At 46.5% G+C, this 27,131-nt stretch overlaps 1 protein-coding gene across 6 annotated transcripts in view; it reads left to right on the top strand.

The window, feature by feature from the left end:
- ACBD5 (acyl-CoA binding domain containing 5) overlaps window positions 1–27,131 on the top strand; it is an 803,722-nt gene that overhangs the window by 24,833 nt on the left and 751,758 nt on the right. For 4 of the 6 annotated variants that reach the window (XM_069648118.1, XM_069648119.1, XM_069648117.1 and 1 more), the window contains exon 2: window positions 23,001–23,127. The exons of the other annotated variants lie outside the window; for them this stretch is intronic. In XM_069648118.1, coding sequence (XP_069504219.1) covers window positions 23,001–23,127 — 127 coding nt within the window. The remainder of the gene's footprint in view (window positions 1–23,000; window positions 23,128–27,131) is intronic. 6 annotated transcript variants of the gene reach the window in all.

The raw sequence follows: 27,131 nt of genomic DNA, 5'->3' as shown, positions 1-27,131 counted from the left end.
ATTGGGGAGGAAACGTGAGTAAACGCTTACTAATGCTGTCTTTCTTTCTCCTCTTTCCAGGTTATGGTATTCCAGGATGCATGCGGTGCCGGATGATGGAGTTCGTACCTTCAGGTGAGTGGAACTGAAGTCAGCGATGGATTGAAGACAGGATACTGTTCCAGGTAAGTTTCGTAGTATTCTTTCTCTCTCTGCAGGTCCTTGGTTTCAGGTAAGATGACATCAAAGAACTGGACACAGTGAGCGTTACGCTGCCCACAGCAGAATAACGAAAAGCATGTTCTGCTGTTTGGGTGTGGTTTAAATAGTCTCGGGTAAAGTAGTCCCTGGCCTGCCACACCCAAAAGACTAGACCGCGTAGCTCAGTTCCTTGTAACTAAGCTATGTGTGTGCCTCCATGTTGGCCGAACCCTCCTCCCCAGGTTAAATAGTCCCAAGTAAATAGTCCCATTCTAATGTTGGTCTTCATGATGGTTATGAGCCTGGCGCCAAAGGCGCCATGACTGACTCCAAGAGAGTCTTGGATGAGGTTTTAAGGCCTTTGACCTGGCCCTAACTGGAAGGCTGACGGGTCATGACATGCAGGTGATTCACTCTTCACCCTGGATCCCCCTCAGCCGTGCTCAGATCCCCTTTTCCAGTGTTCAGAGAATATTCTTTCTAAGGTGACTCCCGGGTTCACCCCGGATCCCCCTCAGCCGGGCTCAGACCAATTTCAGTTCGTATTAACTATGGAAGACTTTCGAATGTGCATAGGGTTTAGCTTGACCCGCTGCAGGACCACTTCGATTTGCCACCTCTCAGTTGGATACCTAACGGAGACCTTTGAATGAGCACCCACGTGGCGCAGGACCACTCTATATACGGTCTGTATCGTGGCTTCAAATGTTCAGTCACTCCTTTGCTGTTCAATTATCTTCGCTCGTCACGTTCGCTTCACACATTAATCTCTGCAGATTTCTCGATACAGTGTTGCCGCTTGCAACCTTGATTCTAACATAGACCAGTCTGCTATCAGTCTCTCCGACTCACCGGGTGTGCTGACCTTACTGGCACTGCTTTGTTGTAGGAGCCAAGGACAGTACCACAGCGGCAAACGCTCCTCTCCGCCTTGGCTATCGACGCAGGAGAGCCAGGGGTACCTACGACGCATAATGCAGGTTTTTTTCACCTTTTGTTCCAGGTCTTATGTTTCTTGTTCTCGAAGGCTTGTGAAAGTAACGTTTTTTCTCCGTAAAGGTCAAGGGCATTCCCTCCTTGCAACCCTGTCTGGTCTCGCCGTCTTTCTCCTCATAAACTGCCATCTTGCAACCGCTGCTTCCTTGTGTGCTTTGCCTTGCTCAGTGTGCTTTCGTGCTCCGCCTTTTATCTGTGTTGGGGAAGTGTGATGGAAGTCGGGTTTGTGTAATGACCAGTAATTGCTGACTCTGCCTGACCGTTAAGTTGGGACAAGTCTCATATACGGCTTGGGTGTTGGTCCGTTTTCTCTCACAATGAGCTGTCCATGAGAAAGTGTTTGTGTCGGGAAAGGGTGGGGGGTTAAGTGGGTAGAGTTCCAAAGTATCTGACCTGGTAGGATGGGGAAAAGGTGTTCCAAGGAAGGGAATACTGCATCTCACCAGCCAGTGTCCCAGTCCCTGAAGACTCCCCATCCAGGTGATCCTCCTGCACTGGTCCACCCCCAGGAACTGGATCCAAAAGTGATGGCTGTGTCCTGGCCACCTGGATGACAGATCCCTGGGGACCAGCGGGTGAGATACCTTCAGGTTTCTCACAACTCTCCTGCCAGACCTAACTACTTCAAGTGTACACCACACGAGGTCCACTGTTCTGAGTTTAAACACAAGTTCTTCCACTTCAAGCAGCTTTTGACATTTCTGTAAAACGTTATAGTACAGACCTTTATTTTCCCTCAATGCCCCTTTTAACCCTGTTAGACAAGCGATGTCTTTGTCTCTTTTTAAAAAAAAACGTTTTACATTTTTTTTTTTTAAACTTTACTTAAGCAAACAGGCAGATTGGACACGGTTTGCGCCACCACCTTCATCATAAATGGTATTAGTTACTACGTTGGTTTACATTGCACATCAACATTCTGTACAGAGGTTATTTCTTTGGTTCAATGTTATTTCATTGTGAGGCATTTTTACGATTACCTTTTTGAACATGTACAAATAAACGAAAATGGTTATCTACTTTTTTGGGGGCGGGGGGTTCCCCCTCAGACCGCCCTCAATCACCTATTTTTAACTATTCCCGACCCCTCCCAACCCCTTATCTGCCTTCTCCCAATCCCAAACAATTTTGCTGACCTTTTTTGTAAATTTCGTGCACGTTTAAATTGCACGCATAAAAATTCCTGCTGACTTTTTGCATTCATGGAATGGGTCCCCTATATCTTTTGGTCTGCTCGTCGGAGTTGGTCATAATATAGCCCACCTCCTTTTCGTTCACATAAGTTAACTCCCTGATCCATTCCTCGCATGATGGTGCCACTTTCGATTTCCATTTCAGTAAAACTAATTTTTTGGCAATGAAGCAGCAAGCATAAGTTAAAGAAATCGGCGTGTTCTAATGGAAACTTTTCCAATATCACCCAGTAGGTGTCACTCCAGGGCAATTCTAGAACTTGTGTTTCGAGCCAGCTCCCTCTCCTCCACATTTCATGCACCTATCTACCTCACTTGAAAAAATCGTGACACCTTAGCGGGTGTATAATGTAATCTGTTTAAAACCTTAAATTGAATTAAAAACAATTGTGCATTGAGGGCGACATCCTTCGTTAGAAGGCAGCATCTACGCCATTTTTAGTCTCTTTCCCATTTAAGGTTAGCTGTATTCCATAATGTGTGGACAGACTGCACAGTTTTATATAGCCTCGACACTTGCCCCCTCGGTGTGCCATTCAGCGCTACTACATCTGTACACTCGCATGACTTTGGTTCCTAATGGAACGAACGCCATCTCTGTTGCACTGCATCTCTTATTCGGAAGTGTAATAATTTAACGGGGTTCGTCCCTAATTTTGCGGAGAATTTCTCTTGCATCACAAATCTCCCCCTGGAAACAGATAACCCAGTACCATTGTTTTGTTCGGGTTCCAGGATGCCTGTATATCGGGGTCATATGTGGGAGGGAGACACGGGCAGTTCGAAAGACTGATCTTGTTGTTATAGGGAGTTGTGTTTCCTAAGCGTTTAAACACCTGTGCCCATACATGAACTGTTGTGCTCACTGGCTCAAATGTGCAAGGATCTGTATACCTTTTGTCCAAAATGACTGTTCCGAGGTCTGTCAGAGCTGGACCATATTGTTCCATCGCCCGATGCACTGGACCGGAGTCTCGTATGTACCAGAATCCTCTGTATTGCGCTTCGCGCAGCCAAATAACAAGTCTGGAGCCACTAGGACCCCTCGCCCCTGTTCATAGGGTGCAGCCAGCCCTTCCCAACTCATTTGGGGTGCACCGTTCCCCCAGACAAATTGCACTGCCATGGACCGAAGTTTTGCAAAGAAACCTCTCCCCGGCCAAATTGGAAAAGTGGTAAAATAGTATAAAGGTTTGGGCACAACCACCATTTTCAAAAGGGATAATCTGCCATGTGGGGAAATTTGCAATCTAGCCCACAGCTCCAATTTAATTGCCTGGGCATTAAGGTATGTCTTGTGATTATCTTGTATAGTGTCCGCTGTGTATGGGACACTGTTAAACCCAAATATCAAAAAGATGCTGAAAACGTGGCTATTTAACCAATACCAATTAGTTAGCCACCCCTCCTCCTGAGTAAACTGGTCCTTTAATTAGCCAAATGCAAATACTGTCATGACCTCTGTCTTAATTCATATTTTGTTTCTACCATTTGATTGTAATGACATCCTAATTTTGCTTCAACCATGTTATGCATTGTGTAAGTTGTCTGAAACCTCGCTGTGATACCTAAGGGTCTAGTTGAGTAACAAATGTAATAAACTAAATACTTAAATAAATACAAATTCCGTACATATATAATAATGGGTCATCTGTGTTCGGTTAGAATTGGTGTAGTAATACTGTGTGAGACTACACAACACTTATCTGCTTGGTATTTGGTAACCCACCTTTTGGTATAGGCCTGTACTACATAAGTTGGTAGTGTGACTGAGCAGCCAGGCTTATCTCAAGAAGGGTAAATGTGAGCTTTAGAGCTGTAGCAACAGAGTTTGCAAATGTAAGTAGCCAAGAAACACTTAACACTCAAGGTTTCAGTTATAAATGGTTATTTATTTAACATCAGGTTTTAAATTGGCGTTCTTTAAGGGCAAGATATGTAACAATCAAATGCACAAGTTTAGTGGATACTCTTTAGAGAGGCTTTTTATACACTTCCTACACCCGGTAGGTGACATCTTTCACAAGGACAGTAATGGCATTTATATATCACTAGTTATACTTTCCAGATTCTGATGTTGCATACGCAAAGGTTAAAGGAAGGAAAAAGTTTAAACGGGTTCTCAGGGCATGTGAGTATAATTAAATCTTCCAAAGAAGTCTAGAGAAGTCTTTCCAAGCAATAGCAGTCTAAACCAAGTTACCACCTATGAGGGACAGAAATGTCAACGTCAATGGACTAGAAGAGTCTGCAGGGGGAGGCAGGACAGCCAAAGTCAATTGGAGCGCAGCCTATGCAGCTGAGTCACTTCTTAGATAATAAGTCTTACACAAAGTTAGAGAGTTCTATAGAAATCACTTGTAGGGTCAGAAGCTGTTACACTTGTGAAATCAGAGTTGGATTCAACTCTAAGGTAAGCCAATGTAAATCTCAACTGAGAAAAGCACAGCTCAAAAAGACAGAGGTAAGTACCCCCAAGTCTAAACAGTACCTCTGGTTTGAAGAAAAGTGGTCCAGCTTGATTCTGTCCTGTTACAGCAATGCAGATGCTGGGTTCCTGAGCCTCTGTTGTGGGGACAAGAGGAAGGACGTCTAGAGGACTTTTGCGACAGCAGTTTGGAGGTCGTCGGCAGCTATGGGCTTTTCGGGTCAGAGGCACTTTGCGGTTTCAGTGCACGGTAAACAGCACCACCGCAGATCTCGAACACTGGTTGGGCTTCCTTCACTCCTTAGGTCCTGCACTCTGGTGAGGGACTCGAGCTCTGGTCGTTCTGCTTCTGGAGGGTCGTTAGGAGACTCCTGGAGTTTATGGTCGGATTGTAGACCTTGCACTAGACTACGGATTTCTCGACTCCTGGCCCTCGGATCTTGCAACAGCGAAGAAGTACAGCCAATCAGGGAGGATGGTCCAGTGGAGATTGTCTTGTAGTTAGTTGGTCCTACTAACCCAAGGGAAGAAGTCGTCCCTTCCGGAGCTTCTCCTGTCGATCAGTAAAAGGAGTTTCAGCAAAGCAGCAGGGCTTCACCAGGCATTTCAAAGGTCCAGGAGGATGCAGCAAGCTTTGTTCACGGTTTCTTCGTTGGGTGTTTCTCCCAGCGGTCAACTCTAGTCCCAAAACCCTTGCCTTTTTAAGCAGGCTTCTCCCATTCATGCACAGCCTAAGCTGTCACTCAAACAGCAGGGTGGCTTTCCTGAAAGGACAGCCAGCCAGCCAATCAGGACTAGTTGCATTCATGCACTCCTAGAGACAAAGGACAGGAGTTTTGGGAACCTCCCACACATTCTGCCTTTCCAGACAAACTGGAGCCAGAGGCGGGTTTCGGGACTGATGCCCACCAAAGGCAAAATGAACAAAGGGCTCAAACCTGGTTTGGCGCGCAGATTCAAACCCAAGAAAGACCGCACAAACACAAAATTGCCAAGAAAGAAGACCGGGCCTTTTTCGCAAAATGCTCACCCATGGGTGCTATTCTGCAGCTGAGGATTCAGCCTGCGGTAGAAAAGCACAATGGTAGGAAAATAAAACCACTACCAGCAGCCATTTAAAGTAGTGAGGGTAACAGGGTTCACATAAGATGGGATGTGCTGGACCTACAAAGAGAAAAGGTACGCACATTCAATTTCACTTTACTATTCTTGGGAATAGTAGTTCTCACAAGAAAAGGTATTTAAACCTTAAGAGAATTCTAAAGGATTTCTCTGTGGCATTGCATCGAAGGTGCTGTGCGTCACCATACAAAAAGTAGATGCCTCTGGGGTTTGTCAAACTCAATAACCAGAGGAAACACATAATCCAAATCAGGTCCAAACACATGGGAGAGTGAGAAATGGGTCTTGCTCCCTCCAGGGTTACAATTTAAAACTCCTAAGGTTCAGCAAAAGAGCTGGGGGGTCTCAAAGGTTGAAGGGAATTAGCACAGAAATGAGAATTCTCCCTAGCAATCTGCATATATGGAAATAATCTCTGGGGGCTCAGCTATGTGTATCCCTCTATTTGCATGGGGTTCCCTCATCAATCGGGCCAGTGGTTCTATCGTGAGCGCAAACAGTAACAGTGAGAAGGGGCAGCCTTGTTGTGTTCCACAGGCTAGTGCGAGTGCTTGAGATAAAACCCTGTTCGTTCGGACTCTAGCTATCTTGTTCGGACTCTAGCTATCTTGTTCGCGTATAGTAGACTCACATACCTGACAAAATGCTCCCCTATACCAAAGTGCTTGAGTACCCCAAATAAATAATTCCAGGACTCTGAGTCAAGAGCTTTTTCAGCATCAAGAGATGCTACTGGGCCTGCAGGTTAATTTGAGACATTATATCAAAAAGACGCCATAAACTAAAGACTGTGGATCTTCTGGGAATAAAGCCTGATTGATCTGGGCGTACCAGATATGGCATGTACAGGAGAAGCCTGTTTGCTAACCCTTTGGCATAAATCGTAGCCTTGGTATTAATTAATGACAATGGACGATAGGAAGCGACTTCGCCCGGTTGTCTACCTGGTTTTGGCAACACTGAAATAACTGCCTCCATGAGTGAGTGTGAGAGTTGCCCAGTCATCAATGACTCTTCCCAAACCTTAAGCTGCCGTGGCGTCAAGATCTCACTGTATGTCTTGTACAACTCGATGCCCAGTCTGTCGGGCCTGGTGGCCTTACTGGCAGATATCGAGGTGATGGCACCAGCTATTTCTTCGACAGTAATAGGAGCATCCAGTGCCACACGTGCCTCTGCTGGGAGCCCCGGCAGAGTGATCATTTTTAAATAAAACTACCCCTTCCTCTGTACAGGTGTCTGCGTTTGCGTAGAGTGTCTTATGTAATCTCAGAAACGCATCTTTAATCTCCTCAGTGGATATCGGGAACCTTCCTGCTGTCCCTTCAATTCCTGTGATAGGCATCACCCCTTTCTCGACCCTAACCACTCCCGCTAAGAGACGTCTAGGTCGATCTTCCTCTCCATATCGATGCGCCTGGGCAGGTTTCACCATATAGTGTACCTCTCGCTTTAACAAGTTACTCTTAATTACCCCCAAGAGCGCCTGATCTGCAGTTATGCCATATTTGTTTTTTAACCAGCGCAATTCGCATTCCGTTTCCTTTAGCTCCTGCCTGGTAGCCTTCAGTATCCTAGTCGTGGCCGAAAACATTGTGCCCTGCAATCAGACCTTAAGTTTCCCATATCTGTGCATATCTAGGTACTGAGCCCTCATTCATAAAAAAAAAAAAATGATTTCTCCTGTAAATCCTCTACCAACGAACCGTCCATTAACATGGTCCGTGGCATAGTCCACAGGGGTCGAGGACACGGCAAGCCACCGCATCCCAGTGACTTCACCACAGGTCAGTGAGCAGACAAAGTGGGGGGTTAAATTCTGCTGAGCAGTCAAAAATCAATCCGTGACATAGCATCATGGGCTGTAGAGTAATATGTATATTCGGCTGCCCTCGGATGTTCGTCCCTCCATACGTCGACCAACCCCAGCTGTCCCATCACTTGCCCGTCTATAATATATAGGGGGTGTGTGGCCCTCTTTTTTGAAACGGAGGGCCTATGTCATGAGGGTACAGAGCAATACTTTTAACATAGGGACAAAGGCTACCCCACCTGTCTGGCACTTGCCGGTAGTGTAATGCCGCACAAATGGATCGTTCATAACATTTGATCTATACTTGAATTGGAGAGCACCAACCTTGTTCACACACCACTTGTCTAGTAAATTGTTAAAAAGGCCTATTTAGGCTGTTGTACATATATAGCCCTTTTCAACCCCATGTGTTATGGGAGTTTGTACAAATGCAATCATATTAAGTATTCATATGCCTAACAAATTGCAATAAGGTTTTTTGCTGTGAAGGTTAGTACAGGTCGTGACTTTGAATGTGGTTATTATAATCACGTAATGGAACCCCGGTGGGTAGTGCCCCCTTTCCTGCATAGCTATTAGCAGTAGTTGTAGCGCGTGTAAGGAAACACTACTCCTAGGTGGGAGACGGTCTTACCTGCGGCAGCGAAAAACCTGCACTACCATTGGACTGCAGCACTATTCCCAGACACATCAGCAGTCCAGTCTTAGGTCGCTTAGTTACGAGCGACGCGCATACATCTAAGACACACGCATGTGCATATCCAGAAACACTACCGCGGACACAGCTCTGCCACGAAGGAAGCTGCCGCAGGTAAGACCGTCTCACACCTAGGAGCTGTGTTTTCTTACACGCGCTACAGCTACTGCTAATAGCTATGCAGGAAAGGGGGCACTACCCACCGGGGATCCTTTACGTGATTATAATAATCACGTGATTTAATGACTCGATCACGAGCCGGCATTACCCCCTAAGGGTTCGACATGTCTCAAACTTCCCTTTTCAACCCCCACCCTCACCATCCGCCCCAACTTGGTGATGTCACCCTTGTGTAATCATGAACATTTCCTGGGATGTGCTGTGAGCAGTCCCAACGTCTGTGGGCCGGCCAGGTGGCTACTTAACCTGGCTACATTTTCACAATTTCTCGTACCTGCATATCAGTGTTTAACAAAACCAAAGCAAAACTTCCTGGTCAATCCTCCATGCCATTCGGTATGGCATCTTCTCTGGGGTCTCGATTTGACTCTTCCCTCTCGCTCCGTTGCCGGCAGTGGGATCAATGCCTCAACATAAGCTGTAACGTCCTCTGGATTTTTGAAAAAATGCACTCTTCCCCCATGCTGGATGCATAGTTTTGCGGGAAACATTAGGGCATATGGGACGTGTCTAGCCCTCAATCTTTTCACTGGGTCGTACGATCTCCTCAGGGTCTGGACTGCAGCCGCAAAGTCAGTGTGAATGTGAATGTTGTTGGCTTCATAGCAGAGCGGCCCTTGTTCTCTCTACAGTTTCAGAATGAGGTTTCAGTCTCTATAATTAAGCATTATTGCGATGATGTGTGTGGAGGAGCACCAGGTCTAGGAACCAGGGCCGAAGTCCGGTGTGCTTGCTCAACTAAAGAAGTGTATAAACTGATCTGTGCCAAACAAAGTTTTAAATAGGCCTTCGATGAGCGGTTCCATAGGTCCTTTGCTTGCTGCCTTGGGCACTCCAACAATGCGTGCATTGTTCCGCTTCGAATGTGATTCAAGGTAGTTGCATTTTCCTTGGGTCTTCATGAGCTCCGCCTTCGATGTTGCAATATCCCGTCATGTTGGCTCACCCTGTCCTCCGCTTCACTTGTCCTGGTCTCAGTGTCATTAATACGGCCCCTTTCCTTTTCGAGTTTGGATTTTAGGGATCCAATGGTTGCCACAAAGTCATCCTGTTTGACGTTGACGGACAAGAAGCCACTTTGCATTGCCATCAGCAGTTGGTCATCACAAGTCTCCCCGGTTGAGATGCCAGAGCCCCCACCCTGCTCCAGGACTACTGGCCCGGCGACTGGTACATAGTTGCTGGTGAATTAGTCCATCGGACCATGTTTCTTCCCGGCTCCCTTAGTCATTTTGTACCTCCCGCTGTCCCTTATTTACCACGGTTCAATTGAAAGGGGTTTTGCTAGTTCTCTGCTTACAAGCAGCTGTTTGTGCGCAGTGCTTGAGACAAGATAACGAGGCACTAAGCACACCTCGTTCGAGGTGTTTTCCTAAATTCAAAAAAGATAGTGTAGGGCTATTATGGTATAGTTTTATATGGGGGATGTGTGGTGCGGGGGAGAAAGACTCAGCCTTGGCATCTAGGCTGGAAAGAATACAATGTAGAAAGGAGTTTCCAGAATAGGAAACCTGCGTCCCCCTGCACACTATAAATGGCCTCAGCTTTCTGGTATTTCTAAAACCAATGATCTGCTTTCTTGTTACCACAAGAGACAGGACTGGCTGCGTTAACACATGTAATATCAGTGACCTTTAGTAAAGTTTAGCAAATCTTGCAGTACAAATAATCACAAAATATTCAATTAGACAGTGAAGGTAAAATTGAACTATGATTTATTAACAAATAGCCCAACGCGTTAAGAGTTCATTCCAGTTCAGGTTACATCCACAGTGTAACCTGACCCGAGGTAGACCACGCATTAGGCAACCACGTGTGGTCTTACTCTTTTGCACAGTTGAGGTAGCACACAACAGCGCAGGGCTGAAAAAGGATTCAAGGGTTTGCCCACGGGATCTCCCCTTCGCCTATATGGTGTTGATCATTTCGCTGCTCAGCCCAATTCTATTTGGGGTGAACAAGTCACACCACCTGTGCCTGCCCGTATCAATGCCCTTAGTATGTTGTTGCTCTGGGTTCAGAGTACCTATTTAGCCACGTGAGAGTCCTCAACCACCTCTTCACACCTGCGCCCATCATCCACCGAGCTTCGCACTCGAGCACTGCAGCGCCCAGCCATACTCCAGTTCATATAAGGTGTCCCTGGCTGCAGTAGTCGCTCATAAAGATGCTAGGTGCAAGGTCAGCTCGTTTCGTATTTTACACTTCACAGCTCAGGCGGTACACCTGTCTAGCTTAAAGAGACCAACTAAAATGGTATATCTTCACTTAATGGTGCAGGAGCACCCTTAATTTGCCTGGACCTCGGGTGCCTTTGTGCAGATAAAAGTGGACACTGGTGGTTCGGAACTGTGAATGGCGTTGGTGGCCTAGGAAGTGTCTTAGGGTAAAGGTGCGCCAAGTATTATTCGTCTTGGCCGCCTGCTATGCAAGGTTTTTCGGCCCCCACACCACATTCCATCATGTACTTTCCTTCCTACAGCTGGGCCCTTATGGATAGGGTTTCCATTGGATTGGGGGTGGACTGCACCGGCCTCGCAGTCTCTCCCTCCGATAGATGGTATTCCGTGTGACGGAGCTCCAAACCTCACCCGGTGCAGTCTCCGGGGTCATGCCGCCTCTGCTTTCCGGAATGCTATGACGCAGAGGGTGCCAAGGAACGGTCCTACGGATAGGTGTGTTATCCAGGGTTAAGGTCCAAGATATGTACGGCTAGGAGCGTCGCCAGTGCCAACGCTCAGTTATGAGCCACTCTGGTGGTGCTGTTCCGCATAGTCTACAAATATACACACGCCATCCGTGGCCACTGCCATCTCTCTTATGCTTTTTTCATACCGGTACCACGCTTTTACATGTATCTCTGTGCAGCTTCCTGGGGGTGAAGGGGTGCCTCAGTTCACTTGGATCTGTTGGCTACGGTGCTCCTCCCCCACACAGGCCCCTCTGGCGTTGGGCTCCAGTAAGGATTTCACCGTCTCTCCTGGCTGTCCCTCAGATCCCCAGGAGACTGGATTTCTCTCCACAGCTCGCCGTTGGATACCAAACTCAGTTAGCTGCTTCTCCAAGTCGACAATTATATCTGCACAGTTAGAAAGTTCAGTAAGCAATTCCACTCAAGCATATTATATCATCATTCAGGATTTTGCCATGGCAAGGGCTCAGTCAGGCCGCCATTTTCTTTGCTGCTAAACAGCGATCCACTCTTTGTCTCCTTTTAACACCACCTTCCTTCTAGGGCCACCTTTTTAACAATTGTCTTTTAATCAACTAAACATGTACTTTCAATCATCCAACTTCTATTGGTATTAACAGTGCAAGTTCCTGACCATTATCTGGTTCTTCTAGACCACAGTTATTCATGTACAAGCTTCACCTTTACAAATGTTATATCGTCCCCCTTTTACTCTGGTAGTAATGTTTATTCCCAAAGGAACTGTTATTTCAGTCTCTTTTGGCTGAGGGCAATGCTTGTTCAACTCTTAACTTAAGGTAATGCTTGTTCTTTCGTGCTCAATGTATAGAGGTTTAATTCTTGGTCTTTACAAGATACAATGTTGTCAGGTCTTTACCGAGGCTTGGTCTTTGTGTTAGTCACTTTTAAGCACACACGACCGCTATTGATGTTGTAAATGCTGTTTTAAGAATGTACAAGGTTTAAACCTCCTTATATATCATACGCGCTTATATACAAGTGCTACATTTGTTGCACTCCCTTGTCTGACATGCTCTGGTCAGCTTTATTCAGTTTCACTCTTTTGCGAGTGAAAGGTAACTGGTTACAGTTACCCGACTGCACTGCCTGAGTGCTTGGGAACACGCAGCAACACTCAATGGCTCCTCTGCCTCTGTCACAGGCTGCAGGGCTTCTACTCCAGGTGTTTTCTTGACCGGGCATGCTCCTCTCTGCAAGCTGCATTCGGTTCCACTACGAGGCACAGATTTTGGGTCGCCACAACCCCCTGCAGCACGCCAGCCTCCAGGCACAATCTTCTGCACGCTTTCCACTGCGCAACCTCTGCACTCCAGACATTGGGGTAAAAGGAGCAACTCGGGATTGGAAACTGGAATAAATCGATTGTAAATCCCAGCGTACCTTCTTTCATCCCACTTCTGTGGATTTAGCCAACAACATGTTTGCTTCTGCCACCTCCTCTCCCCCAGCAAGTACTTCTGCTGCTACAACTGCTACTACTTCTGCAAACATGACTACTCCTTGCCTGTACCTGAGGGAGCTTTTTAAGCCTCTCCGCCTCCTTCAGGTGTGGGCTGTTAAGCCTAATTACCTGACTTTCAGGCCTGCACTGCTCTTCAGCCCTCTTCTTCATCCCAGTGTTCTTGGGTTTATGGGACTTGGAGTTCAGTTCTTACTAGTTATTCACTATTCTTGACTTTAGAACTGTTTTGTTTACAGATTTTAAAAAGTATTTCATGTTCTATGGCAGTAGGGAAAGGCTGTTCACTTATGCCATCATTTATAGGGTTCTTCTCTCGATATCTTTGGTATTATGAGCGATGTTTAACTATATCGGGGATAACGGCTTCCTCCGGGATATTAAAAGATGTTGCATCTCGTTCGCCCATGTTTCTAAACTTAATATGGGAATCATGCATATTATAATGACAATAGGCCATTGTATGTTTTGGTATAGATGAAAAATGATTCAGTTTTAAAAGGGGGATACTGTGTCTCATCCCTGGGGATCCCTTCACCTCCCTGGGTGCTGTCTCCTCCCAGGTGATCCTCCCACGGTACACCACCCCCAAGGTCAGGATTAGGCAGCGTCTGCATTTCCTTGGCCACCTGGGAGGAGACTTTAGGCAGGGGTACAGTGAGGGATCCATAGGATTCATCACACAGCCCAAAGCTGAAGAAGGTAGCAAGGTGGTACAGGGAAGGCGGAGGCAACTGGACACAAATTAAGTAACTATGAAAATGGGTTACGGGAGCCCGAAGAAAACCGTGTGAATATTGATGAGGGCCACTGGGAGCTTAATTAGCAGAATATCTCGAGGATTCCACCTATAACAGAAGAAACCACAAGAAAGGAATTGGGAAAGGAAATGAGAAGGATCCCTATGTGTAAAGTTTTTAAGACCTTAAATGTATACCACGAATTACATGATCTCTTAAGGAGCATGCAAGGAGGATCAAGGAATGTTGTTTGACTTTAAATAAACCCCTTTTTTATTGGAACTAAGAACACTAGCATGAGAAGAAGCCCACTGAGTTCAGCCAAGGGAAGGCTTAACCATAAGCACAGTGCTCTGAACTTTGTTCTTTTTCTATAGTGGCAGGGCCAGAAATACTTTGAACAGAGGACATATCTTTGTTTTTTTGGACAACTGACGAGCACACGTAGTTTTAGTTTATTAGTGAGGGACAATCCCCTTGGCGATAGGGATAGATAGACCTTTTATTATTTTATTTAATAAAGAACCATTTGAAATGTCCTCGCTGCGTCTGACTCCTTCTTCTGATTCGCCACAGTCGGTAATGCTCTGAAATTCCTGGACACGGTCTATCGGAATTCCAAAGTAGTAAACAAGTAAACTTGTTTAAATTAAGTTTTTTTTGTTTTCTTAAAAACTTTATTTAATAAAACTTGGCAACAACACAGTGACATGAAAGCATTAAATTTAGCACATATTCACACAGGTATATCAGCTCCACCGGAGTTGCTTTATGTGACCACAGCAGCTGCCTCCACAATCGATGCCTCAGAGTTTGCATGGTCATGTTCTACTTGATCTCTAAGGTATCAACGAAAGTCCGACCTCGTCTGTGTCGTTGGCCCAAAGTTTAAATTAAGTTTGTCACTTTTCTGAAACAATTAAAAGTTCACTTTTTGTAGTCCGTTTATCAAAATTGTTTTTCAATTCTAGTTTATTTATACATTGATTAAAACATCTACTATGCTAACAAACGGCTCAGTGTTTTGTGCGGCTCCGAGTGTCAATTTTAGTATTAGTATAATAGTTTAGAAACAATGTTGATGACCAGATTTTGCCAACGTCATTGGTGTCCATGTTGTACATGCTCGTGCTTTTTCTTTCGTCTTTGCCCCTCCTTCTACTGGTACCTTTTTGATAAGTAAATGTTTGATTTTATTTATTTATTGTGCATTTGTAAGGCGCTTATACATCAAGTAAATTGTGTTTCAAAGCGCGCACAGGGCAGCAGGGAGGGAACATGGGAAAGAAAGGCAAAGATAACAATGGAGAGAGGCAGTCCTGCTAGGCCTTGTAAGCATTCAGAACGTTCAAGTGCAAAGGAAAAGGTAAATGATTGGTCACAGCAGAGCCAAAGTAACGTGGTAGGGTATGTTTCTGCGTATGTGGTACACCCCAAGAGCTTCCCACAAAGCGCTTATTCTCCCACTTTCTCTGATGGTTTTAGAGCCATGGCTTGCAGTATCATTTTCTCTTTTTGTTGCTTCTTCCCATGGCCCTTAAAGCTACACCACATCCATATTTTTTTTTAAAAACCTATTTTTATTGCGTTTTTAGCAGTATACCAGTAGCCATGGAAAACAGTAATACATTAACCAATATACCCCTTGCCCCTGGTCGCCCTCCCCTTCCCCTCCGGGAGGCATCTCCGTAGAGTTCTCTTTTGTTTCAGGTGAATATCTTGTAGCTCTAATCAAACAAGTCTGGTATCCTTAGTTTGTGTGGACACCATTGTTCCATGTAATCACTCTGGACTTAATTGAGGACTGAGCCCCAATCTGTCCCGAATCTGTTTTTGTCCCCCTGGATGTTGTACGTTATTCGTTCCATTGCAAGAAACAACCATACTTTCTCTAGTCATTCGTATATCGACGGCGGGGTGCTCTGTTTCCATTTTTGGGCTATTGCAAGCCATGCCGCTATTAGGAGGCCCATGAAGTTCAGTTTCTGTATCTTGGTCATCTGTTTATCTCTGGGGTCCCGGAGAACGCACATCCATACCTCTTCCGCTAGCCCAGCTGGGAACATCTCTTGTATTTGCTTTTTGATGGCTCTCCAGAAGCGTTGAATGATTGGGCAGTCCCACCATATATGCCTCCAGTCTTTGGCTCTGCCGCATTCCCTCCAGCATTTGTTAGGTGTTCTATACATTTCATGAAGTCTTTCTGGGGTGTAATGCCATTGCATTGTAACCTTAGTCCACATTTCCCTCGAGTGGATGGCTCTTGTGTGCTTGGGAATTGCCCCCACAGCTGTTCTCAGTGTTCTATAGGTCGAGTGCCTCTGAGGGTCTTTTCCCACCTCCTCATGTATTGCCATTTCACCTCTTCCGTCGGGGTGATCAGAAACATGTAGATGTCTGAGACAAACCTTTTTGTGTGCTTGTGTGTTGTGAGGTACGATTCGAAAGGGGTCAGCTCCTTGGTTGCTGCCCTGTGATCCTTGGGGAATTGCAGCCAGTGGCGTAATTGTTCATATTTAAATCTATCTTTCGGGGTCAAGTACAACTGCGCCACACAGTCTTCGTAGGATCTAATTTCATGGCCCTGGTACATGTCTCCTATTTTGTCACATCCCGCTTCCTCCCATTTTTCGTACGCCCCTTTTACCAAGCCGGGGGGGAATTCTGGGTTTCTAAACATTGGCATACAGGGGGCTGGATCTTTCGTCAAGGGTCTGCTTTCTTGGTTTTGTCCCATACTTCTAGTGCTGCCCTCATCACCTCACTGATCTGGAGATTTGGATGTCTGTATTGTTTTCCTTTCCAGAGCAAATGACGGAGAGGGGTCGTGGCCACTGCCTTGTCTTGTATGGCTCAAATCTTCCGTGAGGTACCCGGAATCCATTCCTTCAGAACCCACAGTTGGGCAGCTTCGTAATACTTCCTGAAATGTGGGGGGGCACATCCCCCTAAGTTTGGGGCTGTGGGGACAGCTCTGGCCACTCATGGGGTCTTCTTTCCCCAAATATTACGACATTATCGACTTGGTCAGGGATTTGAAATGTGATGGGGGGAATTCTTATCGGCAATGCCTGAAATAGATATAAGGCTCGGGCAAGGATTGTCATTTTTACTGCAGAGATCCGGCCCCACCACGAAATTGACAGAGGGTTCCATCTCACTAAATCCTGTCTGATCTTCTCCAATTGTTGGGGGTAGTTTGCTGCATAGAGTTTTTCTATCCTATCTGTCAATGTTATTCCCAGATAATTCACCCCTTTATCTGCTACTTTCAATTGTAGTGCTGAGGCCTGCTGTGTGATTGCCCCTCTGTTACCAGTCAAAATAAGGATTTCTGACTTTTGTCTGTTAATCTTCAACCCTGAAATTGCTCCATATTCCTCTCTCTCCCGTATGCGGAGTGGCAGCGTCCTCTCCGGGTCTCCCATAGCCACGAACATATCATCTGCATATGTGGCCATTTTATGTGAGCTGCCTGCCATTTCTATGCCTGTTATGGTCTGTGAGTCCCGTATACGTGCCAACAGGGGTTCCAAAAAGATTGCGTACAGGAGTGGGGAGAATAGGCACCCTTGTTTTGTACCTCTTTCTATCAGAACCCTGTCCGATATCCCACAGTTCACTGCTATACGTGCACTAGGTGCAATATAGTTGGCCCGTATCATATTGATAAATTGTTCCCCTATCCCCATTTTCCCCAATATTCGGAATAGAAGCAACCACTCGAAGCGGTCAAACGCTTTCTCCGCGTCGAGTGCCAGTAATGCTGCCGGTGTTTGGGTGATCCTGATTTTCTCCACTAGGTGGATTAGCCTCCTTCTATTATCGTGGGTCTGTCTATTCAGCACAAATCCTGACTGATCCTGATTAATTTCGGGAGGACCAGCGAGAGCCCGGTGGCCAGTATTTTAGGGTATAGTTTGGCGTCTATATTGATCAATGCAATCGGGCGATATGAGGAGGGAAGCTGTGGGCTCTTCCCCGGTTTATGGAAAACTAGCAGCTTTGCCTTGTTCATAGACTGGGGTTATGTTGCCCTTTACTTTGAAGTTATTGAAGAGTTCTGTAAGGATGGGGGCGAGTATGTCTGAGTACTTTTAATAGAATTGTGCGGTGTAGCCATCTGGCCCGGGGGCTTTGCTTTTGGGTAGATCTCGTATTGCTTTTTGCACCTCTTCTTCTGTTATGTCCCTGTCTAGGGAGCATTTTTCCTCTTCCGATACCATCGGAAGGGAGGTGGCGCTTAGGAACGTTTCTTGGGCCCTCCCATTGGGGTGGACTGATGCATTGAGGGTTTGGTAGAAGTCTTTGAATGTGTTCCCTATGTCTGTTGTGGGGGTTATGATGTGTCCCACCCTATTTATTAGACTCTTCACTGTTTGACTATCTCGTTTCCCTTTTAGTTGCCTAGCCAGGAGTTTGCCTTATTTGCCTTGATGTAGTACCAGTGTCTTAGAGCGTAAGGTATCTAGTTGGCCCTGGACATGTTTCATGGCTTTCTTCAGCTTTGTGGATTGCTTCAGTACTATTTCATTCTGGATCGCTGTTAGCTTGTTTTCCAGTTCGGTTTCCCACTGGCGGATTTGTTTGTCCCTCTTTGCTTTGAGTGCTATGAAGCGTCCCCTGGTTACCTCCTTAAAGGCATCCCAAAGGGTTTCCCTGGGATTTCCTGGTTGATAATTCCTGGAGAAGTACTCCACTATTCCCTCCCTGACCACTGTTCCAAAGACCGGGTCTTGTAAGATGTTCCCTGGAAGCTTCCACCTCCAAAGTCCTGTTTGCTGTTGGATGAGGGAGAGTTCCGCCCAAAGTGGCGCATGGTCTGATAACGAAATCGCCCCGATTTCCATGTGCTGTACCTTCCCCAGGAGCCCGGTCGAAACCAATAGGTAGTCTATTCTTGACATGGTGTTGTGGACGCTAGAGAAGTGTGTATATCCCGCTTGTTGCCCCTTCAGTTTCCTCCGCACATCTTCTAGTGCGAGTGTGCCCATCTTTGCCCTCAAGACTCACGACGGTGCTCCCTGTGTCCTTGCCCCCATCTATCTATTGATGCTCGGGTTCCACGCGAGTTTGAAGTCCCCGCCCAGTACCACCTCCCCCATGGCGAAGTGTTCCAACTTATCTAGGACATCTCTAATGAAGCACTCTTGTCCTGAGTTCGGGGCGTATATTGTCGCCAACGTCGGGGAGTATCCCTCTATCTGTGTATTCACAAAGAGGTACCTGCCATGCTTGTCTGCCAATGTATTGTGAATTCTGATGTTTAAGGTGTTATGGAAAGCTATCCGGACACCGCCCTCTTCTCTTGTTCGTTAGCTTGAATGATTTGAATATAGCCTCTCAATCGTCGGTTCCCTTTATCCTACCCCTTTATGTGTGTTTCCTGGAGCATTATGATTTTGAATTTCCCTTTTTGAAGGAGGTGTTCCATCTTTTTACTTTTTACCGGGGAGTTCAATCCCTGAACGTTAAACTTTAGGACTTTTTCCGATGTGATCGGGATTCTGGTATACTTCTCACTGGGAGGAGTGGGGAGTACCTGGACTGGATACTGCTTCGCTTATCTATTTTCCTCCAGATGGCATACGTTGTATACATAGTGTTCATCGATGAGGTGGGTGTCTGTTGGTGCCCAAAGATGATTGACCTTGTTGAGCCTAACGAACTGATTGCCGGAACACACCAGACGACTAGCGAACCTATTGCTTGTACTAGCACGCAGCCGGATAGCCTGCAACTGGGGGAAGAGGACCCCCACCAACCATTCAGCAATGGCTCCAGGACGTCCCATACTGCCAAGACGTTGAAACTAGCTATATTAGGACAGTGCCCCTCCATGCCCGACCCCCAGACATCTGGGGCCTGTATATATCATATTTATTGACAACAGAAGAAGAAATACTGTCGCAGAGTCTGTCCATAACCCAAAACCGGAGTGGATCACCAGAGACCGCACCAATGGCATCAGATGCAACACACCACTCGAGCTCCTATCTGCCAGCAAACCCACTTTCCGCCTGGCAGAGCGCAGGCAAAAACAAGAAGTGGCGGCTGGGGGCAAGGGACACAAGGGGGAGGGGGCATCGGCGATAGTAGACCGGTGCATGGTCTTGTTGTGTTAAGTTTAACCGTGTTGACAAAATTTCAATAAAGAAAGTTTAAAAAAATAAATAAATAAAAAAACCCTCAGGACATTTAACCCTTTCATCTTTTTCTTTTTATTATTATTTTTTATTATTTTGTTTTTAGCTCTTCCCTTGCCTTCCTCGTCTTTTTGTTGGTCTGTGTTCTTGCCCTCCCGAGGGTACTCCCCTCCTCCACCAGTAGCCCCGCCCCCGATTTGCAACCCCCATCTTGCATAACTTCCTCCCTCCCACCCATAACTTCCTCCCTCGCACCCATAACTTCCCTGAGGAGGGCTCTGAGACCTATGATCGCTCGGGCGTAGAGCGCATTGCGTCATGCCCTCGGTACACTCAGGAAAAGCTTTGCGGGGGGGGGACCTAAATCCGCGTGGATTTTCAGGGGAGGACCTAAACCCTGCGTGGATTTCTCCAATGACTCAGAGTTGGTCCCTCCTCCCCCCCCACCCCCCCAGCTGTCACCTGAATGTTGGATACCACTCTCGGTGGGTTTTGTGACTCACTCTGTGATTATCCTATGGAGGTGTTGAGTATCCGACCGGCCGACAGGGTGCCTATGTGGTGCGTGTGGGTTCAGTCCTTTTTGCTTGGTCTCCGGGGGCTCCTGTTAATGGTTTTCCACCCCCATGGTGTTCTCTGCGGTGGCGTGCCTTCCCTTTGGTTTCTCTGTTCTTCTTCTCGGTCCTGTAAGTTTAAGATCTGGATCCCTTCTTCACATGTGGTTATCCTTTGTTGTTTCCCTTCCCATGTGAAGAGCAGTCCGAAGGGGAAGGTCCATTTATACTGAATTTGCTTTGCTACTAGTTCTTTTACTACCAGACCCATCTCTCGCCGTTTCTGTAGCATCGACTGCGCTAGATCCTGATACAGATGGATATCTACTCCATTCATCCGGATGTGGTCCATGCTTCTCGCTCTTTGAAGGAGTTCCTCTTTTTAGGTGTAAGACGTCGGTGCTGCCAGGACGTTGTGGGGGCAAGTGCCCGGTTCACCCAATCTGCCTGGACCAACATGATGTATTCTGTCTATTGGGATGGTTGTGTCGTCTTCTAAGGCGATGATGTCTTTGAAGACTTGCTAGACCGCCCCCTTTAGGTCTTTGTCCTCAACAGATTCCACCATGTTCTTTAGTCTAATGTTTGACCTCCGGGAGCGGTTTTCTAAGTCCTCACATTGGAGTTCCAGGTTATGGGCCAGGCGGACCCAATGCTCCTGTGTGTCTGCATTCTGTTGTGCTTCCTCCTCGATGTTTTGCACATTTTTTCCAGAGTATCCATTCTTTCTCTTATGTTCTCCACATCTGTCTTTATTTCTTGAATTGCTTGCTTCATTTCATTCTTCATTGTTTCGAATTGGGTTTGCACCGTAGCCATAAACTGTGCTTGGAATTCCCCAAACCAGGACTTCATGTCCTCTTTTGTGGCCATTTCTGTTCGTGGTGCGTCGCTGGCCGTCTGTTCCCTAAGTTCTGTTTGACTCTTTCCTTTGGCGTGTGATGTGTGGTCTATACCCCACAGCTGTACCAGACTTGGGTCTTTTCTTGGTTGTTGGGGTCTGCGCTGCAGCCTGTGCTTGTTTCCCCCATGTTTTTTTACAAATGTGCCTCTGTATGGTGTTCTGCTCCTTTTGGTGCGTTCTATGATATCCTCTAATATTAGTTGGTCCCCACCTGGCTTCGCTCTGTGTCCTTTAAGGGGCTATTCTGATCAGTCTCCTATCTGTGTGTCCAGCCTGGTGAGTGCTTTTGTTGTGCGCTTGTGTGGTTCCGCTGGGATAATGAGCCTACCCGCCTGGCGTTCCTTTCCAGTGCGGGTGGCCCTTACTTTCCGTTTATGGGAACTCATGTTTGTGTTATTCTGTTGCTGTGGCGTATTGAATTGCTTTTTCACCCCGTGCGCACGTATGTATGCTCTCCCCTATGCGCCTGCCTTTGGAGAGGGGAGGTTGCTCTGCTTATGCCGGTCCCCACTCTTCGCTTGCTGCTCTCTCGAGGGTGTTCCTGAGGGGGGGGGTCTGGTCCCCACATTTCTCTGGCAATTCAAGCGGGCACTGAGGCTCCTCCTCTGTTCACGTGTTCTGGTACGCCTTTGTCCTTCGCCAACCCACTGTTCTTCGTGTGATCTGGCCGTGTCCACAGCTTTTCTACGGCGCCTACCCTCTTGGATGATATTATCTGGTGCTCCGTATCCGCATCTTTGTCAGTCTTGGTGGTGCAGCCCAGGGGGGAGACGAAGCGATGCTCAGACAAGTCTTCCCCTTGCGGTCGCCATCTTGGAATCCAAATCCATTTCTAACGCATCCAGTACCCAGACAACCCCACTGACGATAGCAAGAAGCTGTTCATCAAAGTGTGTTTTATTGTTTATTTTCCCAGTAGCAGTCCTTATTCAAGTCAAACTATTTCTGCTAATTCTGTTTCAGTACACAATACTTTATACCAATATTGGAACACTCAGCCATCCACACTCCTCCTGTGTTGCTGTTGATTTGCTCTTTGCACCACCACCGCTGTTGGCTCTATCCGCCTCTTCATTTTCCTCCAGTGTCACTAAGGATGACTCCCTAGGCAACCCATTCTGCTCCTTCTGTGACTCTGCTGATAATTATATCAGCGTGTCTGCTGCTTCCCCATTGTTAGTGCTGACCTGTTTTGACCATCCTTGGCGTCCCTGCTAATACTTTCCCACTTGCTTTTATATTATTGCTCCAAATGTATTGCGACAATTCCCTTCCCTTTTACCCAGGCATCCTTCCCTTTTGTTCTGCTGCTATCATTGCTCTAATCATTTGCTGTTACAGATACTAGGGCACCCGGTCCTGTTCTCCTGAGTCGCGTCATTGTTCACTTCCTCCACATTCTTCACTCTTGGTTCTCTTTCAGAGCCAATGTTAAAATCTCCCATCTTCCCCTTCACTGTCCCCTTTGATGGCACTGTCTTCTTCAGCTGTTTCTCACAGTTGTTAATGATTGCTTTACCAATCCTGTAGCTGCTCCTTAAGTGACATTGCTAGTTGTACTTCAAAATCCTTCCCTCTTTGCTACTCATTTAGAATAGTTTTTGAACCTCCCACCTCTCCTAGCTGTTCTTCTCTTACTAGTGGATGAACACTATCTGTTCAGCTCTTTCAGTGCCGGTGCTGACTGATCCTTCTATATGTGTGCACGTCCATTCTTAGCTGCCCCTTCAGTGATTGCACTGTCCGTCTAGCATCTAGGCCCCCCCTCTCTTGGTGTGTTATGTTACTCTTTAGATAACACCGCCAGTTTTACATGGTTATAACAGCACTTGGTGTCCCATTCACTTTTTCTCTCTCTCTCTATGTTCCCCGTAGGGTTCTAGAGGTGGAGCAGTCTCGGAGCTGGCATCCCAGTGCACGGATGGAATGGCAGACCCTGAGCCCATGCATGAGACCCGCTTTCAGGCGGCAGTGAAGGTGATTCAGAGTCTGCCCAAGAATGGTATGATGAGCAAGGCCTTGTGTTTGTAGACCTGGGTGGGGGAGATTGGGACCTTTTGCACATGCTTAAATGCAGTTTTGTGTGTTTGCTCTATAAAACAGTCATGTCTACACTCACAAGTAGCACATTAAATTCTGTACAGTGTTTGTACGGAATCCACAAATTCATTTTTTATGTGTTTTTAAAGGTGTTCAAACATACAGTATATGATTTAGTTCTATTCATTAGGGAGCTGCCCTCTTAATTGAAGTAGGGTGGCATGAACTGCCTGTTGTGGACTGGTACCCACTTTTCCATTTAGTACAAAGCACCAGGCAGCGATTGGATATGCTCCCTGCCTTCTGATCCAGACATCTCTGGCAATTGCAATGCAGAAGTCCTTTGATTTAACTTTGCTTTTCTTCTCACCTGCAAAGGTACAAACACTAAGTGTATCTTGTTGTGATTTAAAAGGCAGAGATCATGGAGGAGTGCAAGCATCAATCCAAACTATGGGCTCAAATGCTAGGAAATTAAAATATTTAAGATTTTTTTCAGCAGTTGGCCCTGAAAGTTTACTTTCTGAACTTTTCCTCAAGACAAGTTCACCTCTACTGGTGCCTCACTAAGCCTCGGCTAGTCTCCCATATCCTTTTCAAGCCGCTCTCATTCTACTTCCTCTTGTTTCTCAGAGAGAGAGAATCCCAGCGGGCGGAAATTAGCTATTGAAGGGATATAATGTGCACAACCTATGCATTCTCTTCTAGTGTTGCAGATGGAAGGGTCCTGTCATAAATCGAGTGAGTCACCAGTGGACGAAAGGCCTACAGTAGCAGTACTATGTGCCTTTTCTGAGTCCCAGCAGAGAATGAGTGAACAACCAAAGGGCCAAGTGAGCTTAAGGTAGAATCCAAAGACTTTTTAGGAGGCCCAAGAGCTACTTCATGCGAACAGACCACTCTTCCTATACCTGTTCTGTCCAGTGGTGGTTCCCACACAAGATTTGCCCATTCACTACAGGCACTTGGTGACAACAGGCAAACGTACTGTGCTCAATATTCAGCTGATGGTCTCACCTGATCTATAGTGAGATTGCATCAGAAGAACCGATGCACTTGTTTGTAGGCTGGGGTCCCTATAACACAAACCTCAACAGACTGACTGTAGACTTAAAAGCATCCAAGAACATTTTAAAATCTGTGCATGAGCAGGGGGTGGTCACGTTTTTGTGCCGCATAATTAGTCACAGTATTCAGCTTTTATTTTTTAATTTAGTGTTTATAGTCAAGCGTGACCTTTCACTATACTCTTAGAACAATTACACATTACAATTTACACATTTATAAAATTACACTTAAAACCAAGTAAATTCATTTCTAACAATTAGAAATAATCAATTGTGTTAATGTGTAGCAGCCTTTTAGCAAGTGCAAGCACAAGAATTTAATGACCAGGGAACAGGTTACCAACAAGTCTAATTTTCCCTCCACATGTGCAAGATCCACTATATACTTCTCTATCTAAACTGCTTCTCTATCGACTATCCTGCTCTCTGCAATAAGTCTGGTAGGAGGAAGTTCAAAAAGGACATTCTGGTCTACAACCCAGGTCTCCCTATCGCTGAGACCTATACCAGTGCTTCCTCCAGACAACCCTCACCCAACACCCTCTTTGTCGTTCCCTCGGCAAACCTATGGACTCTTCATATGGTCTCTATGCTCTCTCCTTTCTCTTCTTCTCCCATTAATGGTGGCACCCGGTGGGAAGGCCCTCCTGGCTCCCTTCTACTCCTCTAAGGTCATCATTAATGTTTACCTGTATGGCACCGTCTTGGTCCAAGGCTCCCAGGCCGACCGTCTCCTCTTTGATAGACGCTTCCCGCGCTTCATTAATTTCCTTTCTTCTGATATCCCTTTTCTCGCTTCTTCGGCTTCCTTGCCCCCCTACCCAAACCCCCTGCCTCCTCCTTGGCTATCTTGCTCTCTTCCCCCTTGGGCTCCTTCTACACCTCAGCAGAACATACCCCTGATTTGTACCCCTCCCCGGAAGTCTTTCAAGGTTGAGGAACGAGGTCAGCCAGGCCAGGGCCTGATCGGCAATACACAGGTTATCACTGAGACAATTGAGCTGGATGGCCTGGTTGACCATGTCAAAGGCAGAAGAGAGATCGAGTAAGATGAGGACAGAGGGGAGATTGGATTCAACGTTAGACACAGATGTTCAGGAGAGCAGTTTCCATGCTTCTGGCTGCTCTGAAGCCAGACTGATGGTCATGGAGACAACCAACAGAGTCAGTGTGAAGATTAAGCTGGGAGATGGCCAGCTTTTCCAGGAGTTTGCCCAGGAAAGGAGTGATGGAGATGGGGCAATAGTTAGCCGGGCAGGAGGGGGTCGGCTGAGGGTTTTTTGAGAAGAAGGTGCTCAAGAGTGTTTCAAGGGGGAAGGGAGGGCTCCAGTGGCAAAGGAGTGGTTGCAGAAGTCAACTAGGGCAGGAGCAAGGGTGTCAATCTGGTCCTGAACAGGGAAGAATCTGTTTTGACGAGACTTTCATAGATCTGACTTGTCTAGAAACCTCGTCACAGGAGAACAGAGGAAAGGAAGAGAAAGAGGGAGGAGAGATGGCCACATGGGGGCCGGATGAAGAGGATAAAGTAGAGGGAGAGGACAAGAGGGTGGACAGGATGTCCTGGGTTTTAGAGATGAAAAGAGAAGCCATGTCCGTGATGAGGGCCTGGGAGGGGACAGGAGAGGTAGAGACTGCAGCAGGATTGGCCAGCTCCTTGCAGATTTTAAAGAGTTGGGCCGAGTTGTTATAGATGCTGCATAGATGCAGGCCTAGATGTGGGCTATCTTCTTAGTGCAGACAGAGAGCCGGTATTGCCTTTGGAGCAAACGGCAGGCCAGCTTGTCAGAGGATGCTCAAGAAGCTAGCAATTTCCTCTCAGCCACCCTGCACTTCCTTTTAAGGGTGATGAGGTCAGAGTCAGACCAGGAGTTGCACTTGGCTTTAGGCTTCAAGTGGATTCTAATGACAGGGGCAAGAACATCAAGAGTATCAGAGATAGAAGAGTGGCGCATGGAAAGGACTGTGTCAGGATGCGAGTCGGAAAAAGGAGGAGGAGGGGGAGAGAAAGTGGCGGCGAAAGCAACAACTGACACACGCTTTGTTAGACCAGAAACGACCCTATAGTATGTATAGTATGCATATTACGTTGGCCAGAAACCAATCGCATCATGTGAAAAACATCGCAAAATCGTCAAGTGTAACCAGAGGGTGTCCATTTTGTGGAATGTCAGCCATTAGCTTTTTTCCTTTCTGTCAAAACGCTTTGCAAAATGTATTCTATGCTTCGAACTCACACACACGTTGCAAGGCCAGAGCCTGAATGCTGAAAGACTAACACAGACGGGAATGTCAAACGATACAGAAATACATTGTTTTCCTCCCTCACAAAGTCCTTGAAGGCGAGCAGAAGCCGCATCTAATCAGCAGACCAGGTGCCGGCCTCTCTTGCAAACGCTGTAGTAAAAGGCAGTTAAAGCATGAATTATATTCTTTTAGCAGTACTCCTTTGCGGAGACTGGTATTTTCTGCTTCAGAACTGTCTGAGCCCTAGTTTCATGAATCGAAACACATAGATAACATGCTAAGGAATGTTTCTCTCCTACGAACATGATATCCTTGCTGAACTAAGAGCTTTGTGTTCCCCATAACAGAAAGCGGTCTCTGCTACTATTGCTAGAATAACTATATTTAGACTGAATAGAGACTTGTCAGAACGTGTCATAATTTTCATGATTGTCAATCACCGAACCCTAGCCTGAACGATACATTTATGGGCGGATTGAATTGCCTTCAAAGATTGCATGTTATGTATATATATTGTTGCTTGAGCGTTGCTCGCTCTCTTGCGTCTCGCGAGGTCTGGGTACACACGTTGAGACCCCAGTCGGCCGACTGAGAATACTTTGAAATAAATCAGACTTGTTCGGAAATCGAACCTCATGTCTGTCGTGTCACTAGA

Source organism: Ambystoma mexicanum, chromosome 2q (genome assembly GCF_040938575.1).
Source record: "Ambystoma mexicanum isolate Mex_15411 chromosome 2q, UKY_AmexF1_1, whole genome shotgun sequence".
NCBI lineage: Eukaryota > Metazoa > Chordata > Amphibia > Caudata > Ambystomatidae > Ambystoma > Ambystoma mexicanum.
Note: the sequence above shows the minus strand (reverse complement) of the source record. Positions and strands in the feature narration are given on the sequence as shown.